The 15,493-nt window shown below is 51.7% G+C and overlaps 1 protein-coding gene across 2 annotated transcripts in view; it reads right to left on the bottom strand.

Moving 5' to 3' along the window:
* LRSAM1 (leucine rich repeat and sterile alpha motif containing 1) overlaps nucleotides 1-15,493 on the bottom strand; it is a 33,785-nt gene that overhangs the window by 14,098 nt on the left and 4,194 nt on the right. For both annotated transcript variants that reach the window (XM_081103291.1, XM_081103292.1), the window contains exons 6-17: nucleotides 15,323-15,400; nucleotides 14,918-14,986; nucleotides 12,787-12,871; nucleotides 11,740-11,861; nucleotides 9,645-9,735; nucleotides 8,017-8,147; nucleotides 6,867-6,896; nucleotides 6,412-6,534; nucleotides 6,022-6,161; nucleotides 5,118-5,162; nucleotides 2,153-2,223; nucleotides 1,107-1,206 (exon numbers count right to left, since the gene is read on the bottom strand). In XM_081103291.1, the coding sequence (XP_080959417.1) occupies nucleotides 1,107-1,206; nucleotides 2,153-2,223; nucleotides 5,118-5,162; nucleotides 6,022-6,161; nucleotides 6,412-6,534; nucleotides 6,867-6,896; nucleotides 8,017-8,147; nucleotides 9,645-9,735; nucleotides 11,740-11,861; nucleotides 12,787-12,871; nucleotides 14,918-14,986; nucleotides 15,323-15,400 (1,085 nt within the window). The remainder of the gene's footprint in view (nucleotides 1-1,106; nucleotides 1,207-2,152; nucleotides 2,224-5,117; nucleotides 5,163-6,021; nucleotides 6,162-6,411; nucleotides 6,535-6,866; nucleotides 6,897-8,016; nucleotides 8,148-9,644; nucleotides 9,736-11,739; nucleotides 11,862-12,786; nucleotides 12,872-14,917; nucleotides 14,987-15,322; nucleotides 15,401-15,493) is intronic.

The following is a 15,493-nucleotide window of genomic DNA, read 5'->3' as shown; positions in this document are numbered from 1 at the left end:
GCAACTTGCCCAAGACATCACAGTTACTAGCAGAAGTGCCGTGCTCCTAAGCACAATGCCATGCACCGGGAAAGAGGGAGAGTCCGCACTGAGGACGCAGGGGAGGCTGGCAGCTGCGCCCCCTGGGTGGGAGGAGACAGGGCAGCAGGGCTACTGCCTGTCCCCGTCTGGGGCTCCTGAGCATCGACTGGGCCTTTCTCACCTGGCTCTGCCAGACACCTGTGGCTCCCCGAACAGACACCCGCAGAGCCATGGGGAACTTGGAGGGTCAGACCAGAGTGGCTTCAGCATCAAAGGCAACCCCATCATCGTCCCCCCAGTGCACCCTGCCCCCGACCTGTGTGGATCCTTGGCGATGATGAGTGCACCCCCGTCAGGAGCAACGCCCCCCGCCCGCCCCCACACTCTGTCTGGGTTTGAATCTGGCTCTGTCAGCTGCTAGTTGTGTTTCCTGGGGTGTGTCACATGGCTTCCCTGAGCCTGAGCTGAGATGGTAAAGTGGGGCCAGTAACAGCAGAGTCCCTTGGAGATCCAATAAGCTAGTGCATGTCACGTGGCCAAGAGCCCGGCACACAGGAGGGCATGAGAAGTTGTGGTGATTTACAGGCACCTCAGAGATCGTGTAGGTTTGGTTGCAGACCACCACAATAAAGGAAATACTGCAATGAAATGAGTCACAAGAACTTGGGGTTTCCCGGTGCATATGTATGAGTTAGGTTTACATAACTGTAATCTATTAAGTGTGCAACAGCATTATGTCTCAAAAAACAATGCACATACTTGAATTAAAAAATTCTTTATTGCTAAAAAATGCTAACCATCTGAGCCTTTAGGAAAAATGGTGCCAACAGACTTGCTGGAGGCATGGTTGCCACAAGCCTTTAATTTGTAAAAAACACAGTATCTGTGGAGTGCAATGAAATGAGGTATTGTCACTTTCTCACAGCCCAACACAGAACCATAAGGTCCAGCTAGAAAAGTCATGGAGACCAGTCACCACCTGCCTCTGAGAGCATGGCCGAGGCTGGGGTGGCCGGGCAGGGGACTCCCTGGGCCCAGAGCCGGCTCCCCCAATTCCCTCCTCTGGACGCCTCTCCTTGCATTACCTGGAACAGGCCTGCTGGACCAAGTTCTGCCTCTGAGACTCGTAGGTCATCTGGAGGAAGCGGTTCTTACAGCTCTCGGTCAGCATCTGCTGCATGGCGGCTGAGAGACGGGGGGCGGGCTGAGGGAGGGGCAGCCTCGGGGGGTTCACCCAGTCACCCGCCTGATGGTCACCCTTCAGAGAAATCTTATTTTTAAACCATGTACGTAACTTAAGTTTGAAAGGTTGACTAATTGTAAAACACTGAACAACACACACAGAATCTCCTATCACCTGTCACCCAGAGATATTATCACTTTTGATACGTATTCTTCCAGTGACATGGAAATACATATTTGTGGATTTTTTAAAATGAAAATTAAAACACTGAAAGCAGAGACTTGAATAGATATGTGTGCGGCCACATTCATAGCAGCATGACTCACAATAGCCAAGAGTGGAAACAACCCCAATGCCCACTGGCGGATGAACAGACTAACAAAGTGTGGTGGGTCCAAACATGGAACATTATCCAGCCTTAAAAAGGAAGGAAACTCAGAGGGATGCTGTGACATGAATGAACCCTGAGGACATGCTAAGTGAAAGAAGCCAGTCAGCAAAAAGAAAAATACCATGATCCCATATATATGAGGCACCTAGAGTAATCAGACTCAGAGAGAAGAAAGCAGGATGGTGGGTGCCGGGGCTAGGAGAGGTGAAATGATGAGTTGTTACTGAATGGGCACAGAGTTTCAGTTTTGCAAGATGAAGTTTCTAGAGATGGAGACAGTAATGGCAGCACACTAATGTACTTAATGCTACAGAACTATACAATGAAACGTGGTTAAAATGGTAAATTTTACGTTGTATATATTTTACCACAATAAAAAATTAAAATGTCATCACACTAAATATACCACTTCTTCCTTCTCATGAATACTTCCCCTCTCAAGGGGTCAGCCCTCAGCACCCTGCCCAGGTGACAATAGACAGGGCTGTCTACCCCTGTGCCCCAGATGGCCAGGCTCTGTTCCCAGGACCCATCCCACTCCCCACCCTGAGACTCACAGGCAATCTCACGTCTTCGCAGGTTCTCTGTCTCCTCCTGGGTTATGGACATCAACTGTTCCATTCTTATTCTAGAAAAACAATCCATCCATTTCTTCAGCAGACATCACACTTCCAAGAGGAAATCCCATCAGAAGAACAGCACCTCCTTCAGGAAGTCCTCCTTGATGTGCTCCGCTGCATCACGCCCATCTCCCCCGGGGCCCTGCTTACCTTCAGCTTCGTAGGTAGCGTTTCTTATATAAAAAGGTGAACATTCCCTTAGAAAAATAGGCAAAGGATAAAAACAGCCATTTCACTGATGCTTGGATATAAGTGACCAATAAACACATGGGAAGATGCTTCACATCACTGGGAACTAAAGAAAGTAAAATGTTTTCAACTAGCAGACTGGTTGGGATTAGGAAAACTGATAACCATAGGTGATGGCAATGAAGGTGGTGAAATGGGCACTTTCATAGATGGGCAAGAAGTGTATAAACTGGCAAAATGTTTTCTGGAAGGCAATTTGGCAAAACCTATCCAATGTCCTTTGACTATTTCCTTTAAAAATATTCACATAAACGCATATAGGTATACTTAGGAGATATTCATTGTAACAGTATTTGTAATTATGAAAAACTGGATACAAATTCCCATGAACAGAGGGCTAATTAAATAAGTTATGTTGTAATCATATAGTGGAATACTCTATATAGTTATAACAATAAGGTTGTTGGCATGGAAATATATCCATGAGACAATAAATGAAAATTAAAGTGTCTAATGCAAACTGTAATAAAAAAATAAAAGTAAAGGAAAATATAAGAGGTAATTACATGCATGTATGTGCAGGCTGCAAGTGTGTGCATCTCTCCTGCACCCCCCCCCCCCCCCCGCACCTCACACACACACTAAACAGGTTAGAGTGGCCTGGAGGGATAATCCGTATGTTTCTGCAAGTCCTACTTCACTGAAGAAGCGTGTATCCTCTGAGCCCTCTGCCCTGCCCAGTGTGCCACGCCAGCATGACCAAGGGTGATCCTGAGTGGGGGTGTAAAAGGATTAAGGAAAGACAGACAAGAGAATAATAGCTGGGTCTCGGTGGGACGCTGCCTCCCTGATGAGGAGACAACGACAGCGCCCACAAGCCGTGTCTTTATTTTATAGCAGATGCCACGAGGCAAAGTAGGGGCGTGATCATGTTGTTCACAGCATTCTCGTGAGTTTCAACCTCACTCAACTACATGCACCCGAACTCTAGCACAAGGCACGTGGGGCTACGTGTTCGGACCATAGGTTCACGCTTACCACCACAGCCGTTGGCTATGATTGTGCTGGGAGGGCCCTGCCCTCCAGGGGGGACTTGCACGTGGCAATGAGAGGACCCTGTCCTTTCATTAGTCCGAGGCTTGAACCTGGTCAAAACAGCGTAACCGCGCCCCACAGCCCAGGACCGCGGGCTGCCAGGGAAGCTGCACTGTGCACTGCTGGACCCCGGCCCCGCAGTGAGAGTGTGTGCCAAGTAAACGATGCCACCCCCACAGCTCAGCTTGGCCTTGACCACCCCTGGCTCCACAAGTGCCACAGCTTCAGTGGGTGGGGTGCCGGGGCTGCCGTGCCACCTGGTGGGAGCTCCCTACAGGAGGTCTTCCCCCGGGTGGGCGCAAGGACAGCAGCAAAGTCCACGCTCCTATTTGGGATCTCAGAGGAGCAGGAGGGATCCCATTACTCCCTGGAGAAGGGGAGGAGGTAGCCCCTCCCAGCTGTGCTTTGTCTCATTGCTATAGGGGTGTGCCTCAATGCAGTAAGTTTGGAACATACTGGAAACACAAAGAAAGAAAACATCACCGCCTCTAATTCCCATCTCCTAAAAATGTAAACCACTGGGGGTGGGTTTTTCGCTTTCTGAGCACGGAAACACACAGAGTGCCTTCAAGAAATGATAGAAGAAAAGGATAAAAAATACGAACAATAAAATGGCAATAAATACATTATCAATAATTGAATCTAAAAAATAAAATAAACAAGCAGAACAAAAATGGACTCTAGATACAACGAGCCATTTTGACGACTGCCAGATAGGTGCGAGGTTGGGAGGATGGGTGGAAAGGGGAAGGGGTAAGAAGTGCAAATTGGTTGATACAGAACAGTCATGGGGATGTAAAATATAGCACAGGCCATACAGTCAATAACATTGTAATAACTGTGATGGTGTGAGATTTATCCAGATGATCACTTAGTAAGTTACATAGTGTCTAATCATTGGGGTGTACACCTGAAACTAATATAAAAATGTATGTCAGCCAAGCTGGGGTGGCTTAATAGCTGAGTGTTGACCTATGAACTAGGAAGTCATGGTTCGATTCCTGGTCAGGGCACATACCTGGGTTGCAGGCTCAATCCCCAGTAAGGGGTGTGCAGGAGGCAGCCAATCAATGATTCTCTCTCATCATTGATGTTTCTATCTCTCTCTCTCTCTTTCCCTTCCTCTCTGAAATTAATAAAAATATATTTTTAAAAATGTGTTAACTGTAATTGAAAAATTAAAAATTATAGACTGTAGACCCTACTTTCCACTTAGCAATATACTGTATTTCTTTTAATAAGGAATATTCTCCTACATGATATTTTTAATAGCTACAGATTAGTCTTTTGTACATAATTCATGTAACCAAATTCTTTTTTCCCCTCAGAAATGTAAATTTTTGGTAATTTTTTAATACTAGGAATACATAATATATACATTCTTATTCACATCTAAATTTTTGTCAGGAATGTGTTTTAACAAACTTGCAGCTAGTGATTCTTTTTCATGATGTTCCCTAATGAGCTGAATCTGCTTATAGCTTTAGAAAAACTTCCTGGCATAATCCTTGAGAATCATATGACATTCTAACTCCAAAGACAAAGCCACCCTCCCCTTCCCCTCCCCTCACCCCAGAAGGTAGGCCCTGCCGAGAAAGCGCCAGAGCCGAACACGTACCTTTCATTTTCCAGTGACTTCAAAATCTCAGAACTTTTCTTTTGCCTGTAGAGAAACCCACGAAAGGTCCCTGAAGCCGTCGCCAGCGGGCCTGTTTCCACATAACCACCCCCTCACCTCACTGGGGGTGCGGAGGGGACTTAGAGACTGGGGGGCTGGGGGGCTCTCAGCCCCACCACCGAGGGAGGGCTGAGGTCTCGGGCCAGATAACCACTGCAAGCCCCAGCTCCCCATCTGTGTCACGGGAACAATATTAAAAAACAAAACCAAACACTTCATGGAGTATTTGGAAAGAGTGAGTGAGAACATGTGCATAAAGCGTGTGGCCCTTAGCAGCACTGGGCGGATGGTGGCTTTCTGGACACCCCGGTGGGGAGAGTACGTGGAGCGGCCGGGGCGGCTGACCCAGGGCGGCAGAGGAGCCCGTGAAAAGCAAAAGGAAGCCTGGAAGCGACAGGAGATGCGGCGAAGCCTGTTTCTGGGCTCTTTCCACAGGGACCCTCACCAGACTTGCTCAGGCTCCCTGAGGTCCCTGTCCGCCCCCTTCCTCGCAAGTCCGGCCAAGACCTGCGCTCAGCGGCTCCTACTTGGGCCAGATGGGTTAAAGCAGCTCCCCCAAGGGGGTGAATGCTGGCCTCAGCGCTAGAGGTTCCTTGGAGCCCAAATGTTGGAGACGTGATCTCCACTATCTGGTTAAAGCCTCACTGACGGATGGGAACCTGGGGGACGCAGGTCAGACCAGCCTCTAAGTTGGTGCAAAATGCAGCACCAAGGCCGGATGCCAATGATGGAAACCTGGGGGGGGGGGGGGGCAGAGCCTGTGAGGAAGAAGGGGACCCCATCTTTGTCTCCTCCAAGGGCATCATGTGGGAGGTCTGGGGGTCTGGGAGGATGGGAGCCTGACCTCTGATTGTTCTGCAGAAGCTTCTGGATCCGGTTGGAGATGTTCTGCTCCGTCTGCTTCAGCTGCTCCTGCAGCCGCTGACGCTCCGCATCGAGGTAGCGCCGGTGCTCGCTGAGGCCCTGGTCCAGCCGGGACTGCTCCTGCGGCAGGGCAGGCAGAGGCCCTGAGCCACCGGGACCCCTTCAGATGCCTTCGTGCAGTGAGGGGCCCCGGAGTGGGGTTAGGGGAATGGCCCCATCCTGCCAGCCCTTTCGTGCGACCTTGGACCAGGGTCCTCCCCTCGCTAGGCCTTGCACACAGGAGGCTGGACCAGGTGGCGTCAAGGCCCCCCAGGCCCTGGAGTGTGGAAGGGGGCGAAGACAGGACCCATCCCACTTGCCGCTCACGAACCTTCCTGACGGACTGGAGGATCTCGTCCTTCTGACTGTGGCTCTGCTGAAGCAGCTGGGCGTGCTCGCGCTGCCCGAGTTCCAGGCGCCGCTCAAACTCCAGTTTCTCCAGCATCTTCTGTTCCTGCAAGAAGGAGATGCTGGTGACTGCTGGCCCAGGCTCTACGGGCATTAGGACGTGGGAGCGGGGTGAACCCCCCCCAAACTCCGAATAACCCCTCAGGGCCCCCTTGACTAGAACAGGCCGCTCGCTGGCAGGGGCCCGTGGTTTGGAGCTTGAGCTCCAACTCTCTGAGCCTCGGGCTTCTCATCTGTCAAGTGGGGACACTCTAACACCTACCAAGGCTGTGAGGAAAGCAGTGCTTTACCCTCTAATTTAGAGGCAGGTAGGACTTATTTCCTCAAGTCTTCTATAATTATTGAGATCTTGAATGAGAAGAAAAGTGACTTTCTTACCTTCCTCTTCTCATAGTCTGAGAACCTATTCTGGGGGGAAAAATACAGTGGTCAGAGCAGGTGGGCAGCCTGGCACCATTCAGATTCCCAGGCCCACCCCAGAGTACACCCTCATCATCAGAAGAGTGGGGTGGGTGGGGATGAGGGGTGGGTGGTGCTAGTGGACACCAGGGTTGAGAACCAGGGGCGTAGCACACCGTAGGAAGGTCTTCAAGAAGTTGTGGGGATGCAGCTCTGAGAAGGCCTGGTGCTCAGAGAAGAAGACCAAGACGGGGAACCTGAGCCCCGGATGTCTGCACACACAGCGGCAGCACCCAGCTCTCGCCCACCGCACTCCCCCCGCACACAAGGTGCCGCATGCACTCCTGCAGGAGTGTCCACAGAGTGAAAGCCCTGGAAACAACTCAAATGTCCACTAACAGAGGATTCCTTCAGTGAATTGTGGTGCAGCAATCTCGGCTGCGATATTCGCCTTATTTCGGTGGTCTGGAACCGAACCCACAGTCTCTCCGAGGGGTGCCTGTATTTGTACGTGTGCCTGTGACAGGGACCTGGGAGAGCCACCCGCTGCTGGCGCTGACACGGGTGCCGTCTGACTCCTTCACAAAACGGAGAGCACGCAGGTGTCCTGCACGGTGAGTGGCACTGGGGCAAGAAGGATTTGCTGAGAGGGACAATCAGCACTACAGACATGGCGCCCTCTCAGCAGGGCAGACACACATGAAACAAATTCTCTCCCATGCAGTCCTTCATCTAGCTTAGAGCTGCGGTAAGTGCTCCCAAGGAAACGGATGGGTGGGCCCTCTGAGAACACCGGCAGGAGGCTGACCTGGGCTGGTGTGTGGGGAGGGCTTCTCCGAGGCGGTGATGTGTAAACAGAGAACTGAAGGATCAGACTGAGTGAGCAGGGGAAGATGAGTGGGGAGAGTTCCAGACCGAGGGACCGGCAGGGCGGGCACGGTGTGGCTGACGCCTGGTGAGCTGGTGAGGACAGGGGCCGTGCTTGGCCTCGTGAAAGCAATCTAACCAAGCACGCCGGTCTGATGGAGGCGAATTTTATTTGCTGGAGGAATCTATGGGCCGCAGCTCTGAGCATCCCCCTACTACCCAAGGCCCTCTCTCCAGGTGCCAGCGGGCAGGCGTACCTTACCTGCCACTCTACCTCCTCCCTGGAGAATCTGTCCGCGGGCCCATCAGGGCTGTCCTGGGAGTTCTGGGCTCCATCTTGCTCCAGGACTGGCAGCAGGTACTGAGAAGGGGGGTAGTAGTCCAGCCCTGACTCTGCAAGAGATGACACAGCTGACCCGGAGGGAGGAGGCAGCCCAGGTACCTGGAGCGGCCAGCGCCTGCCGCCCTTGCCTCCCTCCTTCCTCCTCGGCATCCCGTCCCATCCCCACCTCAGGCCACTGCTCCCCTGCCCTTGACTGGGCCCTCATGGTGCCCACCAGTCCTCACGCCTGGCCCGGAATGTGGCCAGTGCTCAGTAACCTTCCGCTGGTGCATAAACAGGGCCACCCCCTGCCTCTTTACACCCAAGTAGAAATCAGATGAAGAGGAAGCCTGAGATTAAGAGTTGAAGGCTGAGTTCAAGACCCAGCTGTACCCATGATTTCCCGTGTATGAGCCCTTGGGCAAGACGCTTGCCTACTTTGGCCCTGCAGTTTTCTACTGCGTAATTTATCTGTTTTTATTTGGTTGTTTACCCTATTTTTGCTGATTTGTAGGTGTTTCTTAGCTATATATTATAGCTAATAACCTTGGGTCTATATCAGGGGTGGGCAAACTTTTTGACTCGAGGGCCACAGCGGGTTCTTAAACTGGACCGGAGGGCCGGAACAAAAGCATGGATGGAGTGTTTGTGTGAACTAATATAAATTCAAAGTAAACATCATTACATAAAAGGGTACGGTCTTTTTTTTCAATAGTTTTATTCATTTCAAACGGGCCGGATCCGGCCCGCGGGCCGTAGTTTGCCCATGGCTGGCCTATATGCTGCCACTATTTTCTTCTGGGTGGCAACTTTTCTTTTTAGCTTTGACGAGGGTACCCTATCCTTTTGAGATAAAGACGTTTTAGATTTTAATGTCGTCGAAGTTACCCTCCCCCAAGGATATAAATAGGCAGTTCACAAGAAACACTAAAAGTGGGTGGTGCAGATACTCCTCACAGGAATGTAACCTCGGGTAACCTGTGCAGAGGGCAATGTGGAGTTCCTGTCCCCACCCTGTGCCGACCCCACTGGTGCCTGCCCTAGAGGAACCTCATCCAGTGCCAGAGAGGTGTGGGTTACTGTTCCTGGGAGCAGAATCCTGGAAATAGCTTCCGAGTTCACAACAAGGGCTCCACCATGTGAAATGCTCTGCAGCAATTTAAAATGAGGCAGAGCCTGGCCGGAGTGGCTCAGTGGTTGAGTGTCGGCCTATGAACCAGGAGGTCATGGTTCCATTTCCGGTCAGGGCGCATGCCTGGGTGGTGGGCTCGATCCCAGCCTTCCCTCCATGGCCCTTCTACACACACCTCTGTCTGCCAGGAACACCCTTCTCTCTGGTCTAAGTCCTAATCATCCCTCAGGTTTCACCGAGGCCCCTAAACCTGACACCCGCCCACGTTACTCTCATGACAATATGTGATTATGCTTCCTTGTGTGATGTTTGGCCTGTCTCTCCTGCCGGACGGTGGCCTCCTTGGTCTCTGCCGCCCCCCCATCCCGGGCTGGCCCAGGGCAGCTGCCGGGGCCACGGGTGCTCACCGAGTGGAGGAGGAAGCCGCCGGCCTTACCTTTGCAGAGGAACTGCTGGATGGCCTCGGTGCCTGCGCCACACACCTCCGGCGGCGGGAAGACCATGGACGAGGCGTCCAGGCTTAGAGTCTGCAGACACAAGGGAGCCCTCTTTATATGTCGTTCACGTCACTGCTCCACACAATGGAAAGCCACTGGGTGCAGTTATGAATATGTGCTCACTCTCTGCTCTGCCTGGCAGGGAAAGCTCACCTGCCTCACTCCATCTGGGGTCCCAGCTCCTAGAGCAGTGACTGGCATGCAGTAAGCACTCAATTCATGTTTTTGGATAAATACATGAATGAGCATAAAAAAGGAAAGTTATAGGACAGCATAGAGAATAGATTCCATTTTTGTAAAAAAAAAAAAAATAGTCCTATAGTTTCCTATAGTCTCAGATTAGTATATTTATAATAGAAAGGGCACATGCTCAGGTGGCAGGCTTGATCCCCACTAGGGGGCGTGCAGGAGGCAGCCAATCAATGATTCTCTCTCATCATTGATGTTTCTATCTCTCCCTCTCCCTTCCTCTCTGAAATCAACTAAAAATATATATTTTAGAAAAAAAATTTTTTTAATTGTGACCCGGCTGGGGATCAAACCTACAACCTTGGCATATTAAGACAATGCTCTAACCAACTGAACTCTTCGGCCAGGGCTAACTGATTAAAATTAAAGAGAATTTCAAGCTCAGTTCCTCAGTTGCACCAGCCACATTTTCGGTGCTCTGCAGCCACCGGTGGCCAGCATACTGTGTTGGACAGCACAGACTATGGGACATTCCCATCATCGGCAGGAGGAGCAGCGATTGCACAGCACAGAGTCGCACAGCCTGGTTTTAGACTCCAGCTCACCGGGGGCCAGCTGTGCGTCCTGGAACGGGCCACTTGACCTCCCTGGAGCCGCAGGTCCCTCAGACTTAATAGGCACAATATCACCCCCCTGGCAGGCTGTCAGATGGGTAATAGGAGGTAACACGTGAAAAAGACTTTGGCCTCAACCAAGAATGGTTGCTGTTGTTGTCTCATCCTGAAAACAGGTTTGTCCAAGGTGCCACCAAGAAGCCCAAAAGATTTTTGTGTAAAAAATCGCTAGAAAACAAATCGCTGAATTCTTACTGGCTTAGAATGGCTTTAGAATTAGGAACACTGCTCTGAGCTGTGCCGATAAGGTAGCAACTGAGCACAGGTAGCCATTTAAATACAGATGAATCAAATTCAATAAAACTAAGCATGTGGTTCCTTGGTCATACCGGCCACACATGGCTAGTGGCTACCAGTTTGGACTGAACGTTTCCTTCATCGCTGGAAGCACAGGGAATAAATGCCCACGTGCTGGCCATTTCTCCAGTGTGCGCAGGGCGAGCGGCCTGCCATCCTGTCCTTCCTTAGGCTGTCCACCATGGCAGCGGGGACCAGCCCCTGGGGTCAGTCACCTCCCTCTGCTGTCTCCTTGCTCCTGACCCAGATGCCACTGGTCCGCAGTCTGGCTTGCGAGCCAGTTCACTGACGGACGATCAGAGGGGTCTGGGGTGCCTGTCAGGTTGTGAATGGAGAAGTGCTGGCACCAGGGGGGGAGACCAGGCCCTGGATTCAGACGGCCTGGGTTTTACACCACCTTTGCTATTTATTACTAGTTGTGTGGCCCTTGGGCAAGCTCCTTAAATGGTTCGGGCCTCAGTCTCTTCATCTGCAAAGGGACACAACAGGGTTCCTGTGAGGATTCAGAGAGCGAATGCAGGCCAAGTGCTGAGCCTTAGTAAGTACCTGGAATGCTCCTGCTACCCTTGTCTACATCCTCAGAGCTGCTTTCTCTTTCATGGTCTGGCTCGAATACCACCTCTTTCATAGTGTTAACCCCATCAGGATTTGATGTTATCTCCTCACTGCAGAAATATGTTCCTATGCCACCATCATGACAGCAAAGCCACGTAATTACAACTGCTCACACACTGGTCACTGGGAGCTCCCAAGGACCACGCCCTGAGATCTCCGTGACCCCAGCACCCTGTGACCAGGACAGGTACTCGACACTGTGGGAGGCAGGAGGGAGGCAGGCCAGCGAGGAATGGTTGGGAGGAATGGCTCCACTGACCTCCAGGGTCCGCACGTGCGCCAGCATCTGCGGCAGCCTCTGGATCTCATTGTCACGGATGTCAAGAGTGCGTAGGCTCCGAAGTTCCCCCAAGGTGTCTGGAAGCTCCTTCAGCTTGTTGTCTGGAGAGACCCCAATGGCACAGCTCAACACCCCAAAACCCCTTCCCCAGCTTCCTGGCTGACACCCACCACGACTCGGGGGGGAGGGGCTGCCTCACTCTGACCCTGACTGATTCTGTGAGGGTGGGTTTCAGCGACCTGGACTCAAGTTCCCCCTGCACAACTTACTAGCTGGGTGACTTTGGAAAACCAGCTCTACCTTCCTGGGGCACCGTCTTCTCATCTGTAAAATGGGATTATAATACCATTTGGCCTCACAGGAATATTGAGGGGTTCAATGAGATTATGCATGTGAGGTCCTCTGCACAGTGCCTATCACACAGTAAGGGATCAGTGAATGGGCACCATTATTTTTATCGTTATTCATGCTACATTCAGGTAGACTGAGGGTTCTGTGCAGCCAGGAGAAAGGAAAGAGCTGGGGCAGGCACTCTACTGACGCATCAGAATCTTGGTTCTGTCAGGATCCCACTGGGTGGTCTTGAGCAAGCCCCTGCTCTCTGAGCCTCACTTGCTTCATGTGTAAGTTGGGGATAACACCTCCTCCCTCTCCAGACCTCTCGGACTGGCCCTGAGGCTCCCTGAACCTCCGAACGTGGGAGCGCTGCTCGCTGAGTGTGAAGCGCGACTCAGCACCGTTCCCGGGGCTCCTGACTCGCTCTCACCGCCAGTCCACTACTCTCACCACCATATTGATTGTTATCAATACAAGTGATAATATCTCAGAGGCCTGTCAATGCTGTCTGTCCTCCTCCCGTAAGGTCCCATCTACGGTTACCACGGAGACAGACAGACCCAGCAGGAGGTCCGTCCAGTGTCCATTGACACCTCGGACTGGCTGCCCTCATGCTCAGTGGCTCCAGGAGGATGCTGGCTGGGACAGAGCTGACTGAGGGTCACACGGACAGGGCCTCTTAGCTCCTACCTTTCACATTGAGGGTCTGGAGCTGGGTCAGGTTCCCAATGGAACGTGGGAGATACGTCAGTTGATTCCTTTCCAGGTTCAATACCTAAGAAAGGAAAAAATGATGAGACCCACCCTGGCTGGGTAGTTCAGTTGGTTGGAGCGTCACCCCGATTGCACCAAGATTATGGGCTCAATCACCAGTGAAGGGACATACAAGAATCAACCAGTGAATGCAAGGATAAGAGGACCAACAAATGGATGTTTTTCTCTCTCTAAAAATCAACAAATAAATATTTTTAAAAATAATTGTGGCCCTAACCAGTTTGGCTCAGTGGATAGAGTGTCGGCGTGCGGACTGAAGGGTCCCAGGTTCGATTCTGGTCAAGGGCATGTACCTTGGTTGCGGGCACATCTCCAGTAGAGGGTGTGCAGGAGGCAGCTAATCGATGTTTCTCTCTCATTGATGTTTCTAACTCTCTATCCCTCTCCCTTCCTCTCTGTAAAAAATCAGTAAAATATATTTAAAAAATTGTGAAAAGATGATGAGATCTCACAGACAGACAATAGTGATACCCCTGCTTCCGGCCAGGAATCACCTGGGCACCACGCACACACACACACCTTTACCTTCTCCCAACAGCCTCGTGATTATGGTCCCAATTGAGAGATGAGAAAACTGAGACTCCGACCAGTGAATCCATGAGCCCAAGAGAGCGAAGCCAGACCCTGAACCCCGTTCTGGCTGAGGTGCCGCCATTTCCACAGGCCACAGTCCCCCCATCAGGAAGGGAGGGCGGAGGGACTGAGAGGCCCAGGGAGCCGGGTGAGGCAGCTCGTGAGAAGGCTCCAGTTACCTCAGGGTCAGGAAAGGACGCTGAGCTGCATCAGGCAGTGGGGCCTGGCCAGCTCCAAGGCCGCAGCTGCCGGCCAGGGCGGAACCTGGCTGGTTGGGTTCCGAGGGCCGTGCTTCCTCCAGGATGCATTACTGAGGTGAGCCAGGCCAACGGGGAGACACACTAAGTAGCCATTAAACATAGATACCAGGGAAGCTAAGCAGCTATTGAAAATAATGTGGCAGATGAATAGTTGATGAACCAAAGGATGGTTATGAGTTATTGTGAAGTATCCAAAAGTTACAAAAGAGTGAATGCAGCAATCCTATAAAAACAAGCACGTAAAAATGTCCCCAAAGACCCTACACCAAGGTATTCGCTCTGGCTCTGATTACTTCTGTGCTGCCATGCGTTCTCTGTGTGACTTTGGGCAAGTTATAGTCGCCTCTCTGGTCAGTTCTCTCTTCTGTAAAATGCAGTGGCATCACCCACATCGTAGGGTTGTTCATTCAAGTCATTTAAGTGGCGAGGTGAGGGCGTGGCCCCCACAGGATTACGTTTCAATAGGGGAGATGGTTAAGCCAACAGACACATAATCAGTAATTATACAGCAATTGGCGCTCTCGGGAAATAATCTGGGGTTGGCAGAGAGGCCATTCCGTAGATCTACTTAGACAGGAGGTTGGGGAGGACCCTCGGGGACACTGGGGCTGAGAGCATGAGCCGCTCGGGCAGAAGGAAGAGCCTGTGGAGATGTGGGGGGGAGGCCGGAGGCCAGAGGGTGCCAGGAGCTGGCTACAGGGGGCGAAGGGGAGGAAGCAGGGAGGAGGCTGCAGACACGGCCCCTCACATAGGGGCTGACTGGGCTCAGTGCAGAGAAGGCATTTCAATTCAAGTGTGAGGGAAAGCCGCTTCTTCCTCGGTACAATGCGGTCAGTCGACACCTGCCTCACTGGGAGGCTGACCGATAGACAACACAGGGAAATGCTCTCTGTGCTGGGAGCAGTGAGCACTCGGCAAGTGGAGGGCTACTGACAAGGACTGGAAGGGAGCCCGAGTCAGTGCTGAGCTCAGCATTTTAAAAGGTGCACGCCCTGGGCCGGCTTTTTCTGCAAAGCTGTGGAAGCTCATGATGAAATCCCAAAAGAACAAGCCCCCAAACATGGTGGGGGACGCCCACAGCCCAGATTGCAACAGCGAGGGCCTCCTGGGGTCTTAACAGCAAAGGGGCAGGGGCGCTGGCCCGAGTGCCGCCTGGTGGAGCTGCAATTTATCACTTCGACATCAAGGTGGGTTTTCTGCTTCTGTGGCCTTACTTGGAGGGCCGTCAGCTGCCCTATATCCTCAGGAAGGGCTGTCAGCTGATTATCATGAAGATCCAGAACCTGCAGAAGGAAGACAAGCTCAGCACCCAACAGCGACCCACGGAGACCACCCCTCCCACCTGGGCCTCTGCCGTTGGAGCAGCACCCAGCCTTTCCTCAACAACTGAGCGATCATCCCACCTCATTTCCTCTCCCACAGCATTGTCCCACTTCATCCTTTCATTCATCAAATATTGACTTTTACTATTGAGTGAAAAAAGTATGCAGACATTTATATGTTTAAGAGAAAAAATCTTCATAGTATAAATATATATTTGCAAAGAAAATGACTACTAAACATGCAATAAAACATTGATAGTGGTTCTATCCTGATGCCTGGGAGGAGGGCCCCAGTACCTTGATGGTTATAAGACTTAGAAGGCTGCAGGATTTCGGAAGCAAGGAAATGAGGTGATTCGTGTGGACAATCAACACCTGTGGGAAAGATTTCGGCACGGCTCCTTAGATTGAAGCGCATCAGGTGGGGAGGCTGAGGGCAGGTGGGCTGGGCGGGGATGGGATGGGATC

Source organism: Myotis nattereri (assembly GCF_964212035.1).
Source record: "Myotis nattereri genome assembly, chromosome: 12".
Classification (NCBI taxonomy): Eukaryota; Metazoa; Chordata; class Mammalia; order Chiroptera; family Vespertilionidae; genus Myotis; species Myotis nattereri.
The sequence above is the reverse complement of the archived record's forward strand: the minus strand, read 5'-3'. Positions and strand labels throughout refer to the sequence as shown.